The 22,001-nt window shown below is 47.2% G+C and overlaps 3 protein-coding genes across 8 annotated transcripts in view; 2 read left to right on the top strand and 1 right to left on the bottom strand.

The window, feature by feature from the left end:
• Positions 1–1,017, top strand: part of LOC139254510 (zinc finger protein 664-like) — a 77,885-nt gene extending 76,868 nt beyond the window's left edge. Inside the window, exon 5 of the transcript XR_011592023.1 lies at positions 1,005–1,017. The gene's annotated coding sequence lies outside the window, so the exon portion shown is untranslated. The remainder of the gene's footprint in view (positions 1–1,004) is intronic.
• LOC139254506 (zinc finger protein 436-like) overlaps positions 1–4,145 on the bottom strand; it is a 38,371-nt gene extending 34,226 nt beyond the window's left edge. For 2 of the 6 annotated variants that reach the window (XR_011592021.1, XM_070873721.1), the window contains exon 1: positions 260–346. The gene's annotated coding sequence lies outside the window, so the exon portion shown is untranslated. Of the gene's footprint in view, positions 1–241; positions 392–3,682; positions 3,765–3,866 lie in introns of those variants that run through there. The other 4 variants (XM_070873725.1, XM_070873726.1, XM_070873722.1 and 1 more) reach the window with 4 other exon arrangements.
• A 1,711-nt stretch (positions 4,146–5,856) lies between these two features.
• LOC139254513 (zinc finger protein 585A-like) overlaps positions 5,857–22,001 on the top strand; it is a 101,984-nt gene continuing 85,839 nt past the window's right edge. The window contains exons 1-3 of the mRNA XM_070873737.1: positions 5,857–5,944; positions 9,399–9,630; positions 15,754–16,864. Of these exons, the coding sequence (XP_070729838.1) occupies positions 16,110–16,864 (755 nt within the window). The 5' untranslated portion in view covers positions 5,857–5,944; positions 9,399–9,630; positions 15,754–16,109. The remainder of the gene's footprint in view (positions 5,945–9,398; positions 9,631–15,753; positions 16,865–22,001) is intronic.

A 22,001-nucleotide genomic window follows, 5' to 3' on the forward strand; every position in this document is an offset into this window, starting at 1 on the left:
GAGGGGAGGGGGAAGAGGAGGAGGGGACGGTTACAGGAGATGGGGACGGTTACAGGACGGGAGGGGGACGGTTACAGGAGGAGGGGAGGGGAACAGTTTCCCAGGACGCCCCATTCTCTCCCCCTCATCTGTCGAACCCCCCACCCCCACCCTCCCCGTCTGTCTCCTCCCTCCCCAGTCATTCTGGGAATGTGCCTGTGTCAAGTCTGTGTGTGCGTGTCCGTGTCTCTCTCACCCTCACCATCATTCCATGTCTCACCTCCCCCCCTGGACACTCTCCCTCGGCCCCCTCTCCCTCCGGTGCCGCTCAGCTCCACTCACTTTCCTCCATCTTGTTTACCTTCACCAACGGCCGGCCTCCGGGGATGCCGGACATGCGCAGTGCCGCGTCACAGCGCGCTCAGGGAGGCGTTGTCCGCCCCTGCAATTGGCTGATTGACCTGATTGACAGGCCGCCCACCAATCGGGGCCCTGTATCTGCCATTTACCCCGCCCACTCCCACAGTCGGAGGCGGCTCGCTCCGGGTCACGTGCTGCGATTCGAATTCGCGCCGCCGTTCACTCTGCGCCAGTGACGTCACCAATCCGGTAGCGCGCTGCGTGACGTCAACAACCCGGCAAGAAGGGGTGTGTGACGTCAAAACCCCAGCAACGCGAGGTGTGTGACATCAGTAACCTGGCAACGCAGTCTCTGTGACATCATGCAGCCTAGCAGGGAGGGCACTGAGCCCACAGGATGGGCGTATACCGAGCCTGGCACCAGGGGAGGGCACCGACACCACAGGATGGCCGAGTACCGAACCTGGCACCAAGAAAACCATTGGCCCATTGGTTGTCACGTCTGTGTCCAGCGGGGCTGGAGCTGCGGGTTTTACCATCAGTGACAGGCCCAGATTACCCAGGTGTATCGGCGCTGCATGGCCCATGGGACAGGAACAAGGAGAGAATGTTCTGAAGTTCTAGCCTGTACTTACAGTGATGACTTTTGTAAACTCCTTTTACAGGGTATTAGAAGGAGAAGATTAGCACACGGGAAGCTCAAACCCAAAGATCACATCCCTGTCTAAGGATAAGGGGTAAGCCATTTAGGACCGAGATGCGGAGGAACTTCTTCACCCAGAGAGTGGTGAACCTGTGGAATTCTCTACCACAGAAAGTTGTTGAGGCCAATTCACTAAATATATTCAAAAAGGAGTTAGATGAGGTCCTTACTGCTAGGGGGATCAAGGGGTATGGCGAGAAAGCAGGAATGGGGTACTGAAGTTGAATGTTCAGCCATGAACTCATTGAATGGCGGTGCAGGCTAGAAGGGCCGAATGGCCTACTCCTGCACCTATTTTCTATGTTTCTATGTTTCTATGTTTCTGTCTGCCAGAGTCAGTCGATTCATCAAAGGCTGATTATCATCGGCCTTTTACATAAGAACACAAGAAATAGGAGCAGGAGTAGACCGTACGGCCCCTGGAGCCTGCTCTGCCATTTAATACAATCATTTTTGATCTGATTATAGACTCAGGACCACTTTCCTGCCTGCTCCCCATAACCCCTTAGTCCCTTATCGGTTAAGAAACTGTCTACCGCTGTCTTAAATTTATTCAATGTCCCAGCTTCCACAGTTCTCTGAGGCAGCGAATGCCACAGATTTACAACCCTCTGAGAAAAGCAATTTCTCCTCATCTCAGTTTTAAATGGGCGGCCCCTTATTCTAAGATAATGCCCCCTAGTTCTAGTCTTCCCTATCAGTGGAAACATCCTCTCTGCATCCACCTTGTCAAGCCCCCTCATAATCTTATACTTTTTCATAAGATCACTTCTCATTCTTCTGAATTCCAATGAGTATAGGCCCATTCTACTCAACCTTTCCTTGTAAGTCAACCCCCTCATCTCCGGAATCAACCTAGTGAACCTTCTCTGAACTGCCTCCAAAGCAAATACATCCTTTCGTAAATATGGAAACCAAGGCAGTATTCCAGGTGTTGCCTCATCAATACCCTGTACAATTGTAGGAAGACTTCCCTGCTTTTATACTCCATCCCCTTTGCAGTAAAGGCCAAGACACCATTGGCCTTCCTGATCACTTGCTGTACCTGAATATGAACCTTTTTTGTTTCATGCACAAATACCCCCAGGTCCCACTGTACTGCAGCACTTTACAATTTTTCTCCATTTAAATAATAACTTGCTCTTTGATTTTTTTTTTGCCAAAGTGTATGACCTCACACTTTCCAACATTATGCCAAGTTTTTGCCCACTCACTTAGCCTGTCTATGTCGTTCTGAAGATATTTTGTGTCCTCCTCACACATTGCTTTTTATCCCATCTTTGCAACATCAGCAAACTTGGCTATGTTACACTCGGTCCTTTCTTCCAAGTTGTTAATATAGATTGTAAATAGTTGGGGTCCCAGCAGCACCCCACTAGTTACTGATTGCCAACCCGAGAATGAACCATCTATCGCGACTCTCTGTTTTCTGTTAGCCAATCCTCTATCCATGCTAATATATTACCCCCAACCCCGTGAACTTTTATCTTGCGCAGTAACCTTTTATGTGGCACCTTGTCAAATGCCTTTTGGAAGTCCAAATACACCACATCCACAGGTTCCCCTTCATCCACCATGTTCATTGCATCCTCAAAGAATTCCAACAAATTTGTCAAACATGACTTCCCCTTCATAAATCCATGCTGACTCTGCCTGACCAAATTATGCTTTTCCAAATATCCTGTTACTGCTTCTTTAATAATGGACTCCAACATTTTCCCAACCACAGATGTTAAGCTAACTGGTCTCGTTTCCTGCTTTTTGTCTGACTCCTTTTTTAAATAGGGGTGTTACATTTGCTGTTTTCCAATCTGCTGGGACCTCCCAGAATCCAGGGAATTTTGGTAAATTATAACCAATGCATCCACTATCCCTGCCATTACTTCTCTTAAGACCCTAGGATGCAAGTCATCAAGTCCAGGGGATTTATCCGCCTTTAGTCCCATTATCTTACTTCTCAGTAAAGATTGATACAAAATATTTGTTCAGAGTTTCTGCCATCTCCATGTACCCCATCACTAATTCGCGTTCTCGTCCTCTGAGGGATCAACATTTACTTTAGCCATTCTTTTCCTTTTTATATACCGAGAGAAACTCTTGCTATCTGTTTTTATATTTTGTGCTAGTTTACTTTCATAGTCTATCTTCCCTTAATGATTTTTTTTGTCGTTCTTTGCTGGCTTTTAAAAGCTTCCCCATCTTCTGTCCTCCCACTAGTTTGGGCAACTTTGTATGTCCTTGTTTTAAATTGGATACCGTCCTTTATTTCTTTAGTTAGCCACGGATGGCTATCTTTTCTTTTACACCCTCAATGGAACTGGAACTGGATTGCAGTGGGACTTTCAGGAGAATATTAAAGTTGGGCACCACAGAAATAATTACAATCTGAGCATCAATATCAGGGCAACTTATTCCTGGGCATTCATTCATCGTGGGCCACCCTGACCTGCGAGAGGACATATTCTCATCCATTCCGTGTACTGCTTTCATCTGCATAGTGTTACATGTAATGAGATTCATGATCGGTATTGAAATGTATTCTGGAATGTAATGTAAACCTGTTATTTATCAGCTCTATGTAATACCCTTATTTGCACAGTACTACATGTAACATGATTTACGGATTGTACTAAACTGTACCTTGAAATGAAATGCACGCTAGTGCATCGTATGGAACTGCTGTCCACATCCAAACGAATTGTATGGAATTGCTGACCGCAAGGTACTGAACTATTTTCCAATGTATTTGGAAAATTTTATATAAATAATGTATATTTTTGAAGAAAAAAAAGCCACGGCGGGTCGGGAGGATAAAAGAGCATACCACTGCAGCTTCCAGAGTGAGCTGCTACAAGTGTGCGACGGCTTCGAGGTGGGCGACTGGATGACATCATCAAAACCCAGGTCACAGTTTGGAGCGTGGGCAGGATCATCGGCGGGGTCCAGGTACAGCGGAGGAGCGGGAAGGTCGGGGCGGATGAGCGGTGAGAGATCGTGGCGGAGGAACGGTGAGAGATCGTGGCGGAGGAACGGTGAGAGATTGTGGCGGAGGTGCGATGAATGAGGGTACGGGCCCAGAAGAGCCGAGAGCCCAGGGGCAGCACGGACCTGCCCACACTGCGATATGTGTGTGCACTAGGTCCTAGAAGCAGAGCAGGTCTCCAGCCATCCTGGTTAACCCTTGCCACTGGATAAAGGCCGAGCTCTGTCAATCCCGTGTGGTGGCTGGTGTGAGACGGTCACCACACGTTAAAACAATCCAGGCACAGGCATCTTCCACCCTTCAATTGGAGTTCAGGACTGGAATATCGGCTCCTTCATTGAAACATCTGCGACCCCCTGTGGAAGCAAGTCATCCTGGTTCCTGGGACCGCCAATGATGATGATGAAGACCATTCTCGGGGAGGTTGCGGGTATTCCCGGGATTCTGCAGATATTGTGGGAGGCAGATTAGTTTGGTGACAATTGCAGATCCGCCCCGGAATAGACAAAACAATCTGTGACCCTCCTGTGAAGCGCCTGGGGACCTTTTACTGCGTTAAAGGCGCTATATAAACACAAGTTGTTGTTGTTGTCCCGCCAAACCCTCTTTTTTCACAGGCAGTCCCTCGGAATCGAGGAAGACTTGCTTCCACTCCTAAAATTAGTTCTTTGGTGGTTGAACAGTCCAATACGAGAGCCACACCCTGTCACAAGTGGGACACATGTTCGTCGGAGGAAGGGATGGGTGGCACTGATTTATCACATGCTCCTTTCGCTGCCTGCGCCTGACCTCTTCACGCTCGCGGCGCTGAGATTCGAAGAGCTCAACAACCTCCCGATCCACTTCCTCCACTTCGGGTGGTCTTTGGCCAGGGACTCCCACGTGTCGGTGGGGATGTCGCACTTTATCAGGGAGGCTTTGAGGGTGTCCTTGTAACGTTTCCTCTGCCCACCTTTGGCTCATTTGCCGTGACGGAGCTCCGCGTAGAGTGCTTGCTTTGGGAGTCCCGTGTCTGGCATGCGGACAATGTGGCCTGCCCAGCGGAGCTGGTCGAGTGTGGTCAGTGCTTCAATGCTGGGGATGTTGGCCTGGTCGAGGACGCTAACGTTGGTGCGTCTGCCCTCCCAGGGGATTTGCAGGCTCTTGCGGAGACATCGCTGGTGGTATTTCTCCAGCGACTTGAGCTGTCTGCTGTACATGGTCCATGTCTCTGAGCCATACAGGAGGGCGGCTATTACTACAGCCCTGTAGACCATGAGCTTGGTGGTAGGTTTGAGGGCCTGGTCTTCAAATACTCTTTTCCTCAGGCGGCCGAAGGCTGCACTGGCGCACTGGAGGCGGTGTTGGATCTGGTGGTCAATGCCTGCCCTTGTTGATAAGAGACTCCCGAGGTTTGGGAAATGGTCCCCGGTGTCCAGGGCCGCGCCGTGGACCTTGCTGACTGGGAGGCAGTGCTGTGCGGCGGGGACAGGCTGCTGGAGGACCTTTGTCTGACGGATGTTTAGTGTAAGGCCCGAGCTCTCGACCGCCTCAGTAAATACGTCACAATGTCCTGGAGTGGAACACAGGGGCAAAGGTCACCGCCCGTTAAACATTCAAATATTTCAACCCAACCGCCAAGCTCCGAGCGCGAGCCTCGCTCAACCCAAATCATGGCCGCAAACCCCGCCTCCCGGCGGCGCTGATTGGCCAGGGTCGGCCCGGTGAGGAGCTCCCGGGGGAAGCGGATTGGCCGGAGCACCTGTCACTCAGAGTGAGGGAGGCGGGTTCCCGGGGCGGGGCTGTCCCCGGGGAAGTGGATTGGCCGGAGCGCCTGTCACTCAGAGTGAGGGAGGCGGGCCCGGGCCTCAGTGGGACTCGGAGTTCGGGCAGTGTGTTTGGGCCGGGCGCCAGTGACGCGGCGCTGGGCCCTTGTGTCGGTGAGTTGGAGCCGGTGGGAGCGGCCGCCTGGTTTTATACCCGGGGGGTGAGGGCTGGGATGAGGGGAGGGGGGATTGAGGAGGAGGGGGGATTGAGGAGGAGGGGGATGTGTTTGCTCCAGTCTGTACTATATATAATGTGTTGAATGTTGTTGTGGATTGTTACAGAGGGGAAACACATTGAAATAATGTTTGCAATGACAGGGTCTGCTGCCCAGTGAGTGAGCCACAGGCCTGGCTGCTGGGTAGAGGATGTGCTGCAGAGGGCACAGATCAAATGTTTCATCTATTGGAAGGTAATGCACCTAATTCCGGACCTGCCAAGTCTGTTATTTGGAGTGGGCACCATATAGCGGATCATTTTTAAATTCACAAACCGCAGCCGTGCCTTCAGCTGCCTGGGCCCTGAGCTCTGGATTCTCTCCCTAAACCTCTCCGCCTCTCTACCCCTCTCCTTTAAAGCGCTCCTTAAAACCTGCCTCTTTTACCAGCTTTTGGTCACCTGTCTTAATATCTCCTCACGTGGCTCAGTGTTGGCACCGATTTAAGAAGCGGGGCGAAATGAAACTTTTTATTTTAAACACAGCGAGTTGTTGTGATCTGGAACTACTTTTGAAGTGTACTTGTGGTTGTAATGTCGGAAACGTGGCCGTCAATCTGCACACGGCAAGCTCCCACCAGCAGCAATGTGTTAGCGACCAAATAATATGTTTTTGTTGATGTTGGTTGAGGAATAAATATTGGCCAGGGACATTGTGGATAACTTCCCCTGCTCTTCAAAATAGCGCCCTGAGATCTTTTACATCCACCTGAGGGGGTAGACGGGGGCTCGGTTTAAGATTTCATCCGAAAGACGGCACCTCCGACAGTGCAACGCTCCCTCAGCACTGCATTGGTGTGTCAGCCTAGATTTTATGCTCAAGGTTCTGGAGCAGGACTTAAACCTATAACCTTCTGAGTCTTAAAAAACCCAAATTGGTAATACAGAAAAATAGACAGGAGGAGTTGGGGGCAAGTTTTGCTGCAATTATCTCCCTCCTGTCACACTATATGAAGGCACAGTTTTAAGAGGATGACTTCTTTACCCAGAGAGTGATGAGAATTTGGGATTTGCTGCTGCATGGAGCTGTTGAGGAGAATAGCACAGATGCAATTAAGGGGAAACTAGGTTCTTTATTATTCTTTGTCATCCTTTATTATCAGGGTTCCCCCCCCCCTTTACCATTCAAGCCTGTTCCCCCGTTCAATAAGATCTTGGTTAATCTTCGACCTTAACTCTACTTTCCTGCCCAATCCCCATATCTCTTGATTCCCCCAGAGTCCAAAAATCTATCGGTCTCAGCCTTAACTATACTCAGAGACTCAGCATCCACAGCCCTTTGGGTTAGAGAATTCCAAAGATTCACATCCCTCTCAGTGAAGAAATTCCTCCTCATCTCGGTCTTATATGGCCAACCCCTTATCCTGAGACGATGTCCCCTAGTTCTAGACTCTCCAGACAGGGGAAACAACCTCTCAGCATCTATCCTGTCAGTCCCCCTCAGAATCTTGTGTTTCAATGAGAACACCTCTCTTTCTTCTTGACTCGAGAGAGTATGGGCCCAATGTGCATTGGGGAGGGGGGATAGGATGAGGATGGGGGAGAGGAAGGGGGATAAGAAGGGGGATGGGATGAGGATGGGGAGAGGAAGGGGGATGGGATGGGATGGGATGAGGAGTGGGAATGGTGAGGCAGAGGAAGGATGCAAATAATCCCTATAATATAATGGTGGGTAATCTTAGTCATGGGTTAAAGACGATCTGTGCATGGGATCTTCTGTTTTTTTGAGGGGGCTGTCCACTATTGTAAGGTGTGTATGTGTGTGCTTAAATTAGACTTGTAGTGTGAAGAATCTGCTCATAGCTGGAGTATGGGTAAGAAATGATTGAATCAGCAACGACAGGAAATGATGCTGTATCAGGACTATCTCAGTCACACACTGTCGCTGACTTGTGTCTGACAGTTTCTAGCAGAGGACATGTCATGCTGCAATAATGGTGTGTGTTAATCCCGTAGAAAGAAAGACTATATCGTGTTTTTCACAAGCTCAGGACATCCCAAAGTGCTTTACAGCCAATGAAGTACTTTTGAAGCGTAGTCAGTGTTGTAAAGTAGGAAACGCAGCAGCCAATTTGCGCACAGCAAGATCCCACGAACAGCAATGTGACAATGACCAGCTCATCTGTTTTAGTGATGTTGGTTGAAGGATAAATATTGACCCAGGACACTGAGGTGAACTCCCCTGCTCTCCTTCCCAATAGGAAACATGGTGTTGCCTGACTTTACATTTTATTTAAATTTCAGGATATCTTGTGAGCTGGAGGAGGGCAGGAATCTTACTGTGAATCTAATGTTGTTGAAGTTTCAAAAGCTCAGTACTTCTGTTCATAGTTCAGCTGATTCTGCATGTCTTAACTCAGTATGTCCCGGCTCAGTGTGATTGGGACAGTCATGCCGCATACTCTGTGTTGATGCAAAGCAGTTTGAGATTGATGGCGAGGGGAGATGTGCAGAGTAACTCTGAAGACCAATAGTTTCCATTGACCGTAGGCCAGGAGAGAGTTTGGCTCCACTTCAGCTTTGCACCAGCTGCAACCATTATGAAGTGAAGTTAAAACAGTTGGTCCAGCTAAGAATTTATTTTAAAATTCACATTTAATCTTTCTAATTTTAACAGAGCCCCGACTCTGCTGTCAGCACCTAGAATCATAGAAACACACAGCACGGGAGGAGGCCATTCGGCCTATCGTGTCTGTGTTGGCTCTTTGAAAGAGCTGTCCCATTAGTCTCACTTCCTTACTCTTACCCCAGAGCCCTGTGAATGTCTCCTAGTCAACTATTTATCCAATTCTCTATTGAATCTGCTTCCACCACCCTTTCAGGCAGGGCACTCCAGATCACCATAAATCACTGTGTAAAAATGTATCTGCTCATTTATCCCCTGGATTTTTTTTTTGCCATTTGCCAATTATCTCTAGATCTCTGAGTTTCAATCTCAGGAAAAAATGAAGACAATCCTACATTCTCTGAGGAAGAAGAAAACCTTTTTAAGATTTTAAGTTTAAGCTTGAAGAGAGCATCTCCGAAATGAAGGTGAATTCTCAGTGGGCCGATATGGGCTGTGCCTGTACGGGTAGCGTGTTATGCACCCCATGCCCGGCTAACAGAACTCTATACCTGTGCATTTTCAGCAGCTTGGCTTGGTGTTTATTAAGCATTACGGCTAAAGGGATCAAGGGGTATGGAGAGAAACCAGCAATGGGATATTGAAGTTGCATGATCAGCCATGATCATATTGAATGGTGGTGCAGGCTCAAAGGGCCCAATGGCCTACTCTTGCATCTATGTTTCTATGTGCTGGTGACCTGCGATAGTTTTGCTTCCTTTTTTAACAAACTCTTTTTGTCTTCACAGGAACAGTCGAATCAGTCGCAGAACCTCATCGACTCTGAATTTTCGACATTGCGCAATATTTTGGATGAAAAGGAACAGAATTTGGTCGAAGAACTGAATGAGGAAAAGATGATATTTTATTCGGAATGGAGATAAATCTGCGAGAAATCCGAGACCATTCACGATAAGCTTTCCTTGTTGTATATAAATAACCTGAACTTGGGGATAGAAAGTACAAGTTTGAAGTTTGCAGGTGATACAAAACTTGGCAACGTAGTGAATAGTGAGCAGGATAGTAGCAGACTTCAGGAGGACATAGACAGACTGGAGAAATGGGCAGATACAGTTTAATGCAGATGAGTGTGAAGTGATGCACTTTGGGGCAAACAACATGGAGAGGCATTGTAACCTAAATAGCGCTATTTTGTGGGTTGTGAAAGAACAGAAGGAACTGGGGTAAATGTTCACAAACCTTTGAAGGTGGCAGGGCAAGTTGATAAGACAGTGAAGAAAGCTTGTGGGATACTTGGCTTTGTAAACGGGGGCATTGAATTCAATACAAGGAAGTCATGCTGAACCTTTACACATCACTGGTTAGGCCTCAGGGCGGTGGAAGCAGATTCCATCGGGACGTTCAAAGGGCAATTGGACATGTAGCTGGAGAGAACTAATTTTCAGGGTTATGGGGAGAGGATTGGGTGTGGGAATAAATTGGACAGCTCTTTCACAGGATCAACAGCTTTAATCTCCTCGGTGTCTTTGACATCCAGGCCCACATCACATTCCTGCTGTCTACTCTGCTGTGCCTGAATATATGTTTTTCCTTTTAATTTACTTTTTTTTTAAAATTCATTTCACTGAGTTGTGGAAATCTGGAAGTCCCTCCCTTAAAAGACTGAATGCGAGGATCAAACCATTCACCATTTTCCAGTCTGAGATGGGTAGATTGTTGTTGGTGAAGGGCATCAAGGGATTATGGAGCAGAAGTGGGTAAATGCAGTTGAGGTACAGATCGAACTGAATGGTGGAACAGGCTCCTCCTGTCCCTGTGCACCATCCTCTGCAGTCAGCCATGTTTATAATATTCCCACAACATTGGAGTTCCTGAGTGCTGCAGTAACCTCGTGTTTTGGAATTGCTGATTCCGAATGCATTCAGCATTCACGTCTATACAGCTTACTGTAGATGTTCCATCTTTTGGCCCCTAGTTTACCCTTGTTAATGTTACCTGGTTCTTGTATATCACCCACCTGCTGTCTAGATTCCACTCTGTAATCAATGTCATGTGGATCACCTTTCCTCCTGGCCTTCTCCCTCCTCCAATGTAAATGCTTCTTGCAGCTACTTCAACGTTCCTGACCAGTTCCATTGTTTTTATTTGGTTATATCTCTCCCATTTTTTCTCAGAAGAACACCACCATTTACTTTTCGAAGTCCCAGTATTATTTTAGCCGCAGGTTGACAGTTATTCATATTTGAAATATTCTTTGCAAACATCTTTTTCACCAAAAACTGTTAGTATAACAAAGGAAATTGCCTTGATTTTTCGAAGCCATTCTTGCATGGGAAGCTTGAGTCCTTACAGGATTTCTTACACTGTCATTTAGCCCTTCCTGCTGCTCCTCCAGTACCTTTTGTCATATATCTTCAATATGCACAGACCTATCTCTCGGTAACCAATTCATCATCATTACCACACTCATCACCCACCTCCCTACAGCCAGAATCTCCCTGCACCTCACCAACTGCATCTTTGTCCTAACAATGTTCTCTGGCTTCTGAACTACTTCCTCCATGACTTGGTCTTCTGCATTAGCAGTTAGTGCTTGATCTATTTGAACGGAGAGCCTTTCCTGTTTTCTTACATAACCCGTAAAATGTAGAAATTGTGTTTTTGATTCCAAAGTCTAAATGGTTAATGTGAACAGCAGTGGTCCCAGCCCTAATCCTTGTGGAAGACCATTATTCATTATTATACTTTTTGTTTCTAGACATTCTATTTTCTCCTTTAGTAGGGATTCCATTATTTTTCCTGCCACCGATGTGAAGCTAACTAGTCTGTAATTACCTAGACATGTTCTATTCTCCTCCTTAAATATAGGTACTCCGTTAGCTGTTCGCCAGTCCTCTGGCAATACACCTTTTTCTGAAGAATTTTTAAATATGGGCAGTAATGCCTCTGATATCTCTTAGATTCTTTTAAAATACGTGGATGCAGAGGTTTTATCCTGAGTTTGATTAGTTTATTTAATGTATCCCCTTTCTTTATTTTAAATGCACTTCTCATTACTCATGTCATGTCCACCTGTTCTATCTAAATACCGAAGCGAAATAATGATTTAATATTTCTGCTATCGTTACTCGTGGCATTGCCTGTCTATCCTTTAATGGCCCTATTCCCATCCCAACCTTCCTTTTCCTATTATCTTCCTGTAAAATATTTAATTTTGTTTTATGTTCCTTGATAATTTCATTTCATATTTCCTCTTTGCCTTCCTAATTTTTTTTTTTTTACTTCTCTCCTGATCCCTTTGTATTCTCCCTTATCATGCCCTACCCTGTTGTTTATCTACTTAATGTATGCCTCTTTCCTTACCCTCAATTGGTCAAATCACTTTCAATCACCTGACACCCCAAATCCTTTCCACCATCCACAAGGTACAAGTCAGGAATGTGATGGAATACTCTCCACATGCCTGGATGAGTGCAGCTCCAGCACCACTCAAGATGCTCGACACCATTCAGGACAAAGCAGCCGCTTGATTGGTACCCCACCCACCACCTTCATCATTCACTCCCTTCACCACTTTCGCACTGTGGCTGCTATAGGGAGGGAGGAACTATCACTAAAGTAGTAGTACTCGGTAAAATAATGGGACTAAAGGCGGACAAGTCTCTTGGACCTGATGGCTTGCAGTGTGGGGTCCTAAAAGAAGTGGCTACAGAGATAGTGCATGCATTGGTTGTAATCTACCAAAATTGCCTGGATTCTGGGGAGGTCCCAACGGATTGGAAAACCACAAATCTAACATCCTTATTTAAAAAAGGAGACAGACAAAAAGCAGGAAATATAGACCAGTTAGCCTAACATCTGGAGTTGGGAAAATGTTGGAGTCCATTATTAAGCAAGCATTAGCAGGACATTTGGAAAAGCATAAATTCAATCAAGCAGAATCAGCATGGGTTTATGAAAGGGAAATCATGTTTGACAAATTTGCTGGTGTTCTTTGAGGATGTAACGAGCAGGGTGGATAAGGGGGAACCAGTGGATGTGGTGTATTTGGATTTCCAGAAAGCATTTGATAACGTGTCACATAAAAGGTTACTGCACAAGATAGAAGTTCCCGGGGTTATCATGGATTGAGGATTGGCTAACGAACAGAAAACAGAGAGTCGGAATAAACGGGTCATTTTCCGGTTGGCAAACGGTAACTAGTGGGGTGCTGCAGGGATCGGTGCTGGGGCCTCAACTATTTATAATCTATATTAATGACTTGGATGAAGGGACCGAATGCAATGTGGCCAATTTGCTGATGATACAAAGAAGGATGGGAGAGCAAATTGTGAAAAGGACACAAGAAATCTACAAAGGGATATAGACAGGCTGAGTGAGTGGGCAAAAAATTTTGCAGATGGAATACAATGTGGCACAATGTGAGGTTGTCCAATGTGAGGCAGAAAAAATAGAAAAGCAATTACAATTTAAATGGAGAAAAATTGCAGAGTGCTGCAGTACAGAGGGACCTGGGGGTCCTTGTGCATGAAACACAGTTACTATGCAGGTACAGTAAGTAATCAGGAAGGCAAATGAAATGTTGGTCTTTATTGCCATGGGGACAGAGTATAAAAGCAGAGAAGTCCTGCTACAACTGTACAGGGTATTGATGAGGCCACACCTGGAGTACTGCATACAGTTTTGGTCTCTGTATTTAAGGATATACTTGCATTGGAGACTGTTCAGAGAAGGTTCACTAGGTTGATTCTGGAGATGACGGGGTTGACTTATGAAGGTAGGTTGGGCCTATACCCATTGGAGTTTAGAAGAATGAGAGGTGATCTTATCGAAACATATGATATGAAGGGGGCTCGACAAGGTGGATGCAGAGAGGATATTTCCACTCATAGGGGAAACTAAAACTAGGGGACATAGTCTTAGAATAAGGGGCCGCCCATTTAAAACTGAGATGAGGAGGAATTTCTTCTGAGGGTTGTAAATCTGTGGAATTCTCCGTCCCAGAGAGCTGTAGAGACTGGGTCATTGAATATATTTAAGGCCCTGAACAAGGGACTGCACAAAGTCGCGCGCTGCGGCTCAGACAATCAACGGTGCAAGTCCCGCCCCTCGGGCTCCCCGATTGTTGGTTGGAGGACCCGCTCCAGGCCGCCCCGCTCGCTCCCCATTGGTCGGAAGCTCCCATCAATCAGGCCATGGGCCCCTGTCACGTGTCCTGCGAGCGCGTTCCGCCAAACTGGTGGAAACTGGTCTCTGGACCCGGATGTGCATACTCTCAGGTTTGGATTTCCCTTTATTCTCTCCCTATCTCCCTCCTCCCTCCTCCCCCCCCCCCCCCCCGCGCAATTCTCTACCCAATCGGAGCGGAGAAAACTCTGATTGCGGCTCTTAAACGGACACAAACGCCTTTCCCCGGACGGCCCCATGCCGACTCCGTGCCACAGGATCCAAGTGCGCAGGCGCAGCTCCGAGTGTGGGGGGAGGGGGCGGTTGGTGTCCTCTGGGCATGCGCGGTTATTACCATTGCGACCGAGAGGGCGGCGCTGTGCCGGACACGGTTCCCGGTGTGCAGGCTTGGACTCTGGGCTGTCAATCACCCATCAGGCAGTGCGACTGCTGGTGAGACCTGTGACATCATACAAACCCAGACATTTACAGCACAGGAGGAGGCCATTCGGCCCATCGTGTCCCTGCCAGCCGGCACAGAGCTCTCTGGCCTAATCCCACTTTACAGCTCTTGGTCTGTAGCCCTGTAGGTAATGGCATAAAAAAGAAAGACTTACATTTATACAGCGCCTTTCACGACGATTGGCATCTCAAAGTTCTTTACAGAGAACGAAGTACTGTTGCAATGTGGGAAACGCGGTGGCTAATTTGAGCACAGCAAGCTGCCACAAACAGCAATGTGATAATGACCAGATAAACTATTTTTGTTATGTTGATTGAGGGATAAATATTGGCCAGGACACCAGGGATAACTCCCCTGCTCTTCTTCGAAATAGTGCCAATGGATCTTTTACGTCCACCAGAGAGAGAGCAGACGGGGCCTCGGTTTAATGTCTCATCCGAAAGTCGGCTCCTCTCCCTCAGCACGACACTGGTGTGTCAGCCGAGATTTTTTTTTTTTCTCAAGTCTCTGGAGTGGGACTTGAACTCACAACCTTCTGTCTCAGATGAGAGTGCTACCCACTGAGCCACAGCTGATCCCTCTGCTAAGGGACAGAGGTCCTTGCTATCCACTCGATCCAGGCCCTCAATTTTATACACCTCATTTAGGTCTCCCCTCTAATCCTTCTACCAATTACTTTAATTCTCTGCCCCCTGAGTTATTGACCATTCTGCTAAAGCAAACAGGTCCTTCCTATCCACTCTATCTTGGCCCCTCAAGTGCACATCCAGGTACTTTTAAATGCTATGAGGGTTTCTGCCTCTACCACCCTTTCAGGCAGTGAGTTCCAGACTCCCACCATCCTCTGGGTGAAAAAAACTTCTCAAATCCCATCTACACCTTCGACCAATTACTTTAAATCTATGCCCCCCAGTTATTGACCCTGCTACTAAGGGAAATAGGTCCTTCCTATCCACTCTATCTTGGCCCCTCATAATTTTATACACCTCAATGAGGTCTCCCCTCTGTTCCAAAGAAAACAACCCCAGCCTATCCAATCTGTCCTCATAGATAAAATTCTCCAGTCCAGGCAACATCCAAGTAAATCTTTGTACCCTCTCTGGTGCAATCACATCTTTCCTGTAATGTGGTGACCAGAACTGCACACAGTACTCTAGCTGTGGCCTAACTAGAACCCAGACAGTCAGCACCTTCAGGGGAGGAGAGGGAGGGGAACCAGTGAGTGCAGAACTGAACCCAGCCAGAGTCAGCACCTTCAGGGTCAGAGAGGGAGGGGAACCAGTGAGTGTAGAACTGAACCCAGCCAGAGTCAGCACCTTCAGCAAGAAGGAAAAAATGTTGGAGATGATGTAATGGGTTTGGATTTCAGCATGGGGAGTAGGGATAGTGTGTGTGACGGGGATTTACAGCTGTGGAGACACCAGAGAGGAATGTGTGTACCATAGAAACTAGAATTGACTGTTCTGAATTTCTATCCTGTCCTTAGTGATGACTTTTGTAAACTCCTTTTACAGGGGATTAGAAAGGGAAGATTTGTAGATGGGAAACTCACACCAAACATCACCATGATCTGACAGTCACTCGATCCACCGCAACATGAATATCATCGGCTTCTGAATGTGGAAAGAGAAATGTTTGTCTGTTCTGTCTGCGGGAAAAGATTTCAAACATCAGTGTGATTGGAAAAGTACCGAGACACACACACACCCGAGTGAGTGTTCCTGTGCAGACTGTGGAAAGAGCTTTAACCAGTTACAGCCTGGAAAAACATCGCACCATTCACAGCGGGGAGAAACTGTACATATGTTCTGTGTGTGGACGAGACTTCAACTGATCGTTCAATCTGGAGAGACACAAGGACACCCGCACCATGGAGAATCCGTGGAAATGTAGGGACTGTGGAAAGGGATTCCGTTCCCCGTCCCTGCTGGAAATTCATCGACGCAGTCACACTGGGGAGAGGCCATACACCTGCTCTGTGTGTGGGAAGGGATTTACTATTTCATCCAACCTCATTGAACACCAGCGAGTTCACACCGGGGAGAGGCCATTCACCTGCTCAGAGTGTGGGAAGAGATTCACTTGTTCATCTCACCTCACTCATCACAAACGAATTCACACTGGAGAGAGACCGTTCGTCTGCTGTGTGTGTGGGAAAGGATTCATGAAATCATCTCGCCACCTGAGACACCTGCGTTTTCACACTGACGAGAGGCCGTTTACCTGCTCCGTGTGTGGGAAGGGATTCACAAATTCATTCAACCTTCTGGCTCACCAGCGTATCCACACTGGGGAGAGGCCGTTTACCTGCTCTGAGTGTGGGAAGGGATTCAGTCAGTCATCCAGTCTGCTGAGATACCAGCGAGTTCACACTGGGGAGAGGCCGTTCACCTGCTGTGTGTGTGGGAAGGGATTCACTCAGTCATGCAATCTCACTGCACACCAAGTTGTTCACACCAATAGGAGACCATTTAAATGTTATGACTGTGAGAAGAGCTTTAAAAGCAGAAGTGATCTGAGGAAACACCAACATATCCACACTGGGGAGAGGCCGTTCACCTGCTCTGAGTGTGGGAAGGGATTCACTGCCCCATCCCACCTGCTGACACACCAGCGAGTTCACAAGTGACTGCAGGGATTGGATTCTGCTGTGAATCACATCGGGACTGAACCGTGTTCATTCTGACAGTCGGGCTGTGTTTCTCCTGTAACTGGGCTGGAATTTTATTTTCTGGATATCTGACAAATAAATCAGCTTTGGTTCCAACACAGTGTGTCAATTCCTTGATTTCTCCAATATAAGAGGAGACTAATTGATATCCTGTTACCGACTGTTCCTTTTTTGGAACTTTTCTCCATTTAACAAAGACCTGTCCTTATGTAGCACCTTACCTGACCTCAGGATGTCCCAAAGTGCCAATGAGGTACAACAACATCAAAGTACATTTGAAGTGCATTCACTGTTGCAATGTAGGAAATGCGGCAGACAATTTGCACACAGCAAGCTGCCACGAACAGCAATGTGATACTGGTCAGATAATCTGTTTTAATGATATTGATTGAAGGCTGATGGGGCCTCGGTTCAGCGATTCATCTGAAAGATGGCAACACTGACAGTGCAGCAATCCCTCAGTACTGCATTGGAATGTCAGCTGAGATTTTGTGCTCAAGTCTCGACAGGTGGACTTGAACCCACAACCTACTGACTCAGAGACAAAACTGCTACCGCTGAGCCACGACTGACACTCGATCATTACTTGTGATTATTTTAGTTCTCATACCTTCGGTTACTCTCATGGACAAACCGCAGCTCGCCATACCTTCCAGAGTGTCTCTCCTAGCCTTGGTATCCAGAGAAGGTATTGGTAACATGTCCATGTACCTGCCTGGAAGTGTTTGATGGGACAATGTAGAGGGAGCTTTACTCTGTATCTAACCCGTGCTGTACCTGACTGGAGAGTGTTTATGGCGGACACTAGGTGCTCAGAATACCCCATTCCCCGGCACAGACATCCATCACCTCGATGAGAACATCAGTTAACCCAAAGATAAGAGAAACCCATCAGTTCCTCCCCCGGACACAGATCTGGAGGGACAGTGAGTGTCCCGAACATTGTTGTACAGTGTGCTCGATAGTTCCTCCCATGGTCTGAGCCTTTTGGTGATGATTTGAATTTGATGCCCTCGAATTACTGACTCATCGACTGGTGGAAATAGTTTATCCTCATTTACCTGATCAAACTTTGAACACCTCCCTCAGATCTCCAATTACCCTTTGTTCTAATGAAAAGAGCCCCAGTTTCTCCAATCTCCCCTGATAACTAAAGCCTTTCTTCCCTGGTATCATCTCAGTGAATCTCTCTGCACCCTCTCCATGGCCTCGACATCCTTCCTGGTGTAAGATCCCCAAAACCTGACAATATTCGAACTTCAGCCTAACCAATGATTTGTGCAGGTTTACATGCCCTCTGCCCTTTTGTACTCCACACCCCTATTTATAAAACCTAGGACCCCATGTGCTGTTTAACCACTTTATCAACATAAAATGGCTAAAATACATTGACTTTAACTTAAATGTGCATCATGGGAAAGAGAAGTTTAGTCTGAGTTAGAAACTCTCAATCGATTCACTGCAGACAGGTCGCCATGGCAACACTGATCAGACATTCCATTCACTGAACCCACTGTTGCAATCTGTAATCAGATCGGGGGAAAGAACAGAGTTTGTCTGTCAGTAACCACAATGTAAGCTCAAACCAGAGTGAGTAACACAATAGATTCGATTATAATGTGTGATGTTGATACCTATAATTGTGGAACTATAAGAAATAACAACTAACAGCAGGCAGGAGAGTTTAGGGATATTGAGAAAATTACTGAAGAAAAGTAACTGCTGGGAACCAGGGAAAGTGACCTTGTAAATCACAAATGAGAGAAGTTCCAGCTGTCTTTTCCAAACCCAGCTGGGAAGGCAAAGAAGAGTCTGGTGCCAGAGGTGGATCAGTGCAGGGTATAAAAGTGAGGGGAGACTGATGTAAGGGGGCAGTCGGGACTGGAGACACCGGAGATCAAGCTCAGGGCATCCAGCGGGCTGACCTGGTGTCAGTTACTGTGGACACGCAGGACTTGCATCTTTACTCTGATGTGGTAGAGCACAGAGGATCTGCTCAAATTATATTTCTTATGTTAAAGTTGCTAATAATAATTGAATATTTAAGGTGGAGATAGGCAGAGTTTTGAAAGATAAGGGAGTGAAGGGTTATGGGGAGCGGGCAGGGAAGTGGAGTTGAGGCCAGGATCAGATCAGCCATGATCTTATTGAATGGCAGAGCGGACTCGAGGGGCCAGATGGCCTACTCCTGCTCCTATTTCTTGTGTTCTAACACTAGACTCTCGATCCTTAATAAGACAAGGAATTAGCTAGAATCTTACAACCCTAAATCTCTCTGCTCCTCTACTCCATTAAAAGTTTTACCATTTAATGTACATTTCCTCTCTTTTTCTTCCTCCCAAAATCTATCACAGCATATTTCTCTGCATTAAATTTCATTTCACATTTACATGCTCCAATTACTAACCTGTGTATTGACAATGAAGGCACTTAAAGTCGGCTTCAGTTGGCCATGGGTCCTTTTTGGCATTAACTGGAGATTTTGATCATATGCCCCATATACCTAAGCCCAGATCATTTCTCTACATCGAGCAGAGCAATGGTCCCAACACTGACCCTGGGAGACTCCACTGTTTACGCCCTCCAATTCTGACGGGATTGGATAGGTTCAATGCAGGAAGAATGTTCCCGATGTTGGGGAAGTCCAGAATCAGGGTTCACAGTCTAAGGATAAGGGGTAAGCCATTTAGCACCGAGATGAGGAGAAACTTCTTCACTGAGAATTGTGAACCTGTGGAATTCTCTACCACAGAAAGTTGTTGAGACCAATTCATTAGATACATTAAAAAGAGAGTTAGATGTGGCCCTTACAGCTAAAGGAATGGAGGGATATGGAGAGAAAGCAGGAATGGGGTACTGAAGTTGCATCATCAGCCATGATCATATTGAATGGTGGTGCAGGCTCAAAGGGCTGAATGGCCTACTCCTGCACCTACTTTCTATGTTTCTATGAAGAACCTCCATTAACGCTACTCTGTTTTCTGCCCTAAATCCAACTTCCTATCCAGCTGCCCCACTCCCTTTAATACTCTGAGCCTTAATTTGATCAACAAACCTCCTGTCCGGCACCTTATCAAACACCTTTTGACAATCCATCTACACAACATCCCCTGCATTTCCTGAAACCCTACTGTCTGTCCTGAATGAATACATTTCACAAACAAATGTTGGAATGTTTGCTCCGCACCACAGCATTTCATCTGTTTAAAGCCACAACAGAAAGATCCCGTTTTCTCAAGATAAATCATCTTTAAAAATGCAGTGTTTCAGCCAATGAGGGAGATCCGGGCTCAGCCCCGCCCACTGGGTGGCACAAGCCCTGCCCCTCACACTGATTGGTTGGAGGACCATCTGACGACTAGCTCCGGCCCCGCCCCGCTCTTCCTAACCCCTGGGGGGGGTCTCCACACACCGAGTGCGGCCCCAGGCCCGAGAGACAAACTCCGCATTATCCGCCTCCCCACAACTATCTGCCAGTTTGACACAAACCCCGAGACAACCAGCAAATGCCGGGAAATCCCCATCGAGTCAGGGAGCGTCTGTAAATGGAGGAGAAATGGGGACTGGTCAGGGAGCGTCTGTAAATGGAGGAGAAATTACTATTTTTAGTTAACAAATGTATCAGTGATTTTAATGGGACTCTTCCCGTGTCCCAGCTCCTGTAAATACTGGCTGTAAAGGGACCGGATTCTCAGGAGTCTCCACACTACTGGCTGCTTGTGTGTCAGTGATCTCCCATCACATTAATGTGCTTCTGCTGTGTGTGTTTAATAAAGTGCCCAGGAGCACTTCACAAAAAGTGGGGAATCAGTGAGTGTGGGACTGAACCCAGCCAGAGTCAGCACCTTCAGGGGAGGGGAACCAGTGAGTGTAGAACTGAACCCAGACAGAGTCAGCACCTTCAGGGGAGGGGAACCAGTGAGTGTAGAACTGAACCCAGCCAGAGTCAGCACCTTCAGGGGAGGGGAACCAGTGAGTGTAGAACTGAACCCAGCCAGAGTCAGCACCTTCAGGGGAGGAAAGGGAGGGGAACCAAAAATTGAGGAGCACGCCCTTCAGGTAACTATACAAGGACTGCAACCTCTCACATTGAATATATACATGGGCCATGGACTCTTCTAGGCTGCAAAAAAACAAACCCAGCCTTGGAATCTGGAAGGGTGTTAAGAACGGCTCTCTTGCTGCTGAAACCCTCATTCTTGCCTTTGTTACCTCTAGACTTGACTACTCCAACTCACTCTTGGCTGGCCTCCCACATTCTACACTACGTAAACTTGAGGTCAGCCAAAACTCAGCAGCCCATGTCCTAACTCGCACCAAGTCACGATCACCCACCACCCCTGTGCTTTCTGACCTACATTGGCTCCCGGTTAAACAAGGCCTTGATTTCAAAATTCTCATCCTTGTTTACAAATCGCTCCATGGCCTTGCCCCTCCCTGTCTTTTTCAGCCTCACAACCCCACAAGACCTCTGCACTCCTCAAATTCTGCCCTCTTGAACATCCCTCATTGTAACTGCTCAACCATTGGTGGCCGTGCCTTCAGCTGTTTGGGCCCTAAGCTCTGGAACTCCCTCCCTAAACCTCTCCGCCTCTCTACCTTTCTTTCCTCCTTTAAGATGCTCCTCAAGACCTATCTCTTTAACCAAGCTTTTGGTCATCTGCCTTAATTTCTTTTATGGCTCAGTGTCAAATGTATCTGTTGTGTCTTGTTACACTGCTGTGAAGCTCCTTGGGCTGTTTTACTATGTTAGAGCCGCCCTATAAATAAAAGTTATTAATAATAATAAAAACTGTTGTACACGACTGCTCCGTGCAACACTCTCCACCCCAGATTCCCAATGGTGCAGGGAATGACCCCTGCATAGAGAGCCCTCCATTGGGGACCCCAGCCTCCGCTGGACAGTAAGATGACCCACCATTGCGACTGAGACTGAGCAATGAACAAAATTCATCAATCAATGTCACAGAAACCCGAGTGCCCGGGTTCTCAGCCCTGGGGCCAAGTACGCTGGCCGCCACTTTTCCATCACTAACTCACACCTTAGACCCGGCCCAGTCTGGCTCAGTCACTAAATGCTTTCTAACTGGG

This window comes from Pristiophorus japonicus, unplaced genomic scaffold (genome assembly GCF_044704955.1).
Source record: "Pristiophorus japonicus isolate sPriJap1 unplaced genomic scaffold, sPriJap1.hap1 HAP1_SCAFFOLD_557, whole genome shotgun sequence".
Taxonomy (NCBI): domain Eukaryota; kingdom Metazoa; phylum Chordata; class Chondrichthyes; family Pristiophoridae; genus Pristiophorus; species Pristiophorus japonicus.